Source organism: Rhagoletis zephyria, unplaced genomic scaffold (genome assembly GCF_001687245.7).
Source record: "Rhagoletis zephyria isolate East Lansing unplaced genomic scaffold, Rhagoletis_zephyria_1.1 Rzeph_scaffold_05386, whole genome shotgun sequence".
In the NCBI taxonomy this organism is placed as follows: domain Eukaryota; kingdom Metazoa; phylum Arthropoda; class Insecta; order Diptera; family Tephritidae; genus Rhagoletis; species Rhagoletis zephyria.
Genome location: NW_016162469.1, coordinates 35,369 through 40,573, shown reverse-complemented (window position 1 = coordinate 40,573; position 5,205 = coordinate 35,369). Strand labels below are relative to the sequence as shown.

Below are 5,205 nucleotides of genomic sequence, written 5' to 3'. Positions count from 1 at the left end.
TGCTACGGCAGTGGTTGGCAAGCCATTCTTTAGCAACCAGCCATATGAATAGTGTGTAATAGTGCGTAAAAGCGTGAATGCTTCGAGCCTGTACTTGTATTCGAAAAGTGTGTGTGCCTATTTGGAGTTTGGTTATTTTAGGAGACGAAAATTTAACTTATTCTTTGATCGTGGCGAAGCCTCTAACTGCCCTCTAATGATACTGAACACTTACACATTCCCATATTCATGTATACTTGTAAGTATTTATGCACACATACGTATATAAATTAGGGTGTCCGAGGACGTAAATGGATCATGTTTTCCGGAATTCGACACATATCCTCCTAATTTTTTTCTTTTTGGCGTAAATGATTCGAAATCTGCGGATCTCTGCAGTTTGCACGGATGCCACTAAATTGGCCATATCTTCGGTGCCAGTTTTGCAAATCTCGATCTTTTCGAAGCTGTGTTTAACCATCTCTTCGCTTATCGTCATAATGACCAAGTTTTGGTTGTTGAGAGGCAATACTGCATCCTTATTCGATTCGTTTGCTCCGTATTGGCAACTTTAAATTAACCATGTGGATGCATCCAAAACTTTCCTCGGTCGTTCGTTTTGGGATATATCTTCAACCACTTTTAGATGAGCTTCTGGGACGACATAACCTATTTTATCACAGACAACTTTCGCAACCCCTGTAACCAGCCAAAGATTTTACAAGTCGATGGCGGATTTGCGTTGTCCTGGATTCTTTATTGATTCTGTCACTGACGCCTAAGTCCTTCCAAAGAACGTAAATCTATACGAAGAGACAACACGTTATATTGTACCGAGTGGAAACATCAGGAGCGTGCTTTCTCTTTTGCCCAAATACGTTTTGTGATTGGATGAACAGAGAAGACCTGCTCCTGATGTTCACTCTCGCTACAATTATAACGTGTTGTCGTCTCCTCTTATAGATTTACATTCTTTGGTCTTTCCAATCTTTGCATTTACAGCAAAATTCCGGGCTCCAGGTGTTTTGGCTCTGTTTTTGATGTCGTTGCTGTTGCTTCTGTTAGTTCTGTTAGTTCCGCGAGGGCCAAAAAGAGAGGGTTACCCGTCGGGAGAGAGGTCTGCCATAACCGGATAGGGTTTAGTAGCTCGCATAGTTAGAAACTAATGTTATTTATGTCAAGAAGAAGAAATATAAAAGTAACACCCTAATGTACGCATGTGTGTAATTATCCACGGCTGTGTTCGTATTAAGCCAAGTTTTACCGAAGCTGTGGCCTCATATATGTATTTACTGTCATATCTACACATGCATGCATACATACACATCCATATGTATATATGTATATGTACGCACTTGCATACATATGTATGTATGCATGTACATATAGAGATGAATAAGTCTTCATATGGACAGATGCTGCTCGCTTTTTTTGTTGGTGCCGATCTCTGTTGCTGCCACTGCTGCTGTTACCATTACCACCACCGGGCCTTTTGTTGACACCTGTTACGTTGCTATATATGCATGTATGTATGTGTGTATGTAGATATGTATTTATTTATGTACCCTACAAGACAGCTGAGTATCATATGAGTACTCATATTATCATTATCCCTAATCACAAAAGTGCTTATCAAAGTCCTCATTTTCGTTCAGGCCATGGGAAAAAATTGAGTACTTTCCCCTCAATGTTGTCATCAGAAAGTCCTCAGTACTAATAGTCAAACTACTCATTTATGCCGTACTACAAAAACAAAAGTGTAAATGTGTGAGAATTTTTGCCTAAAGTGCTCAGCAATGTCTTGTAGGGTAGGTACACATATACATATGTACACACACATATGTGGGTAAATTCATACATTTAGTATTTATATGCAGAGCATATTTTGGCCATTGTTTTATTCCGACGCTGCGTAGACGGCACTGGGCGCTGAAATCTGTAAACTGGTGTTAGTGCGCCCATATGTATGTTGCCTAGAAAGCAGAATCTCGCCAGGCTGCCACACGGTTGTAAACCAATAGATATGCAATTTTTGACTGGTTCGCGTTCATTTGTCTTCGGAACGGCGGCGTGTTAAGATCGTTAGATGTTTGGTGCGGATGAGTATAAAAGAGTGTCGAAACGTTAACGTTTTGTTTTCGTTTTTTAACTGTTTGACGTTAGCACTCAAACACAGCTCACGCGTTGAAGAGAATCCAAGAACTCTAGAAAACGTCTGAAGAACAATAAAGAAGAATCAACAAGGCCTAATTTGTGTAAAGCATTGTGCCGTACCGAGTTTTACAAAATAGTCATCGAGTGTGTTTTTGGTACGTGTTGGTGTGTTCAGCTATATTTTAAAATTGTTGTCCGTTATTAAAAGTAACAAGGCTGCTAAAGTGCTAAAAAGAGGTCAATAAAAAAATAACAAAAAGGAACTGTATCTGTGTAATAGTATGGCTTAGAACTATAAATTATCATTGCTGAAAAACAAGTGAAATCCATACCATCTGACGAAAAGAAAAAAAAAATATACATATAACAAGTCCCTGCTTGTAATTTCATCACCCATTTCCTCTAAAGAAGTTCCTAAAAATTCTTAAAAGTTTCTAATCAATAAATTAATTAATATTAAAACTCTCTCACCCAATCACACTGACTTTCAAACAGAAATGGGTCATCCATCAATCTCATCGAATCATGTCGGTGCTACCCTGGCCAGTGGTGAAGATGAGCTCAAAAAGCGCACCAATGGCATAACAAGTGGCAATAGCGAAACAAATACAGTCTCCAATGGCTGCATAATTGATGGCGAGCAGCCTCCGCCGTCTAATCCACTCAAGAAAATCGGCCTCTATGAGCCTGTTTATCACGTCAACCTGGAGGAATACACACGCATCTTCAAGGGCGATAAAGTCTTTGGCATATCGTTCAAAGCGCCTCTCAAATGGGATAAAGTCATACAGATCTTTTTGGTGCACATAGTGAGCCTTGTGTGTTTGGTCACATATCCAATGGAAAGAATAAATCTATACACGACATTGTGGGGTAAGTAAGAAGACCGAAAGTACCTACTATCTGCAGAAATCTCTAGAGGTTTTCAGATTTGTTCTGTAGGCATCCACAATAATAATTCCATGCAACATGTTTAAGAAAACTGTACGAACTTTTTATGTGGCCTAACAAAATAAACACAGACTGACGTTTAGTAAAATTTCACGTAATTATGAATGCCTAAAATTTTACTAACGCACTGGAAATGTCTACTTATTCATAAGAAAATATTATTATGCGTCTTCGAGGTTAAAATAATTTTTTTTCTCAGGCATAACTCATTGGGATCTTTAAGAAATTCAAACATTCTTCTTCCTAACTCCATATTTTAACATAAAATTATTTAGTTGAAGGAGTCATATGAAAATGGCTACAAAGTATCATAGAGTCGGTTGAGAATTTCAGGGTTTTATAAAATTTTTACACAAAGCTTGGTAAATTACTCTAACATCCATACGAACTTGACTCGGCCACTTAAAAGGTTCGTGAAATTTTCTTGATAAAACTGTGTTTTTAATCTTCACATGCACATACATATCTACTATGTATGTAAATACATATATACAATGGAGATAATATTTTTTCGATGATATTTGCGTTGTTATCACCTTAATCTTAAATGATCTAAAGATATATGTAAGTTTGAAAATTGCGTATTAGTTAATAGTAGGTATATAGATCGAAAAATATAAATCCAATTTAAATTATTAAAATATGACGAATAAAAATCACAACCCCTGCCGTCCCAGAAATAAAACGGCGGGAAATGTTCAATTTCGTAACACCTAGTGTTAATTAATACAACACATATGTACATACATATGTATGTATTGTATGAACTTTCTTTAAGTGAGTTTGTTATTTCAGTGAAATGATAAAAAAAAACTTTTAATATTGTCGTTAATAAAATTCATAATTTGTTTCCTTTTTTTTTGTTGAATGTGGTTTATCGTTTGGGTCTTTGAACCAAAGCGAAACAAAACTGTTATTTTCACTGCTGTGACTGCTGGTAGTGCCTTGCTGCCTCTTTTGTGTCATAATTTGTTGATTACTGTGTTTGGTCGCTTACACAACCGGCATCACAATCGTTGAAAGTACCAAAATTAAGGTTTCCGCGAGTTTCGACACTTTTTAGTGAAGTACACAATTTTTTTGCCATAAAGTTTATTTATTTTGCTTTGCTATAACAGCAATGGCAAATTTATGCTGTCGTCGCGGATCTACAATGGAACATAAAAAGTGCGATAATTGCAACTCACATCAATTTTTCGGCAGTCATATAACTTAAGTGTACATACCTACTACATATCGCACAACGTCTTCAAAAGAGTCACAACTCAAAATTTGACATTTTTGAGATTATGCCCTAAAAATGTACGCAGAGCTTTTATTTATATTTCAGCAAAAGCTGGAGCAAATTTTTGTTATAATTTGTGTAAAAGAACCTTTGGTAAAGTCGTCCTTGTCCATGTGATTATCATGTGCTAAGAAATAGTTTTTTCTCGTTTTCTGACAAACGTGTTATTTTGAGTTGTGACTCTTTTGAATACGGTGTACATTATGTACCTACATATATATTTCTTTGCACAGTGGTCATTGTGCATGTAGGGGTACAACACATGTATGAAGAAGCGTGCAAAATACGAATGTGTAGTGCAGAGCTTCCTAAAGTGGGTTCCGTGAAATGAGTTTTGATCTGAATTAGCACGGCGGTCGGCAGTCGGTTTGAGTTGCACAAAAAAAATGTCTATAAACAACATAACCGAGACGCAAATATCTATTTTCGAGTATAGTATGAAGCGTGTGTAAGCGCCAAATATTATTATCATATCCTTCGAACATCCGGCTTTTAAAATTTTTGGAAAGATCAGTTTTTTACTATATTTTTGCATGGAAAATCAACAAATGCTTGGCGGGAGATATGTTATCATCCTTTGAAAGAAATAGAGATAGTGCAGTCGATAGTTTTGCAGCTCTATGTCATAGCCAGGGAATGGATTTTATGGAAATTGCCTTTTATTCTGCTAAAGAGATAGAGTATATTCGATTAGGAATNTTTTTTTTTTAACTTAATTATGAAAAAGCATCCGTTAAGTGCAAAGCGCTGCATTTTAATATTGGCGTATTTGAACTGAATATTTCTGTACAAAATACTAAAATTTGTATACTTAAATTTATTACGAGTTGGGTTGG

The 5,205-nt window shown here is 36.5% G+C and overlaps 1 protein-coding gene across 2 annotated transcripts in view; it reads left to right on the top strand.

The window, feature by feature from the left end:
- Positions 1 to 2,018: 2,018 nt before the first annotated feature.
- Positions 2,019 to 5,205, top strand: part of LOC108372041 (acyl-CoA Delta(11) desaturase-like) — a 12,324-nt gene continuing 9,137 nt past the window's right edge. The window contains exons 1-2 of one of the 2 annotated variants that reach the window (XM_017627674.1): positions 2,019 to 2,288; positions 2,629 to 3,006. In XM_017627674.1, coding sequence (XP_017483163.1) covers positions 2,631 to 3,006 — 376 coding nt within the window. In that variant the 5' untranslated portion in view covers positions 2,019 to 2,288; positions 2,629 to 2,630. Of the gene's footprint in view, positions 2,289 to 2,628; positions 3,007 to 5,205 lie in introns of those variants that run through there. The other variant, XM_017627675.1, reaches the window with a different exon arrangement.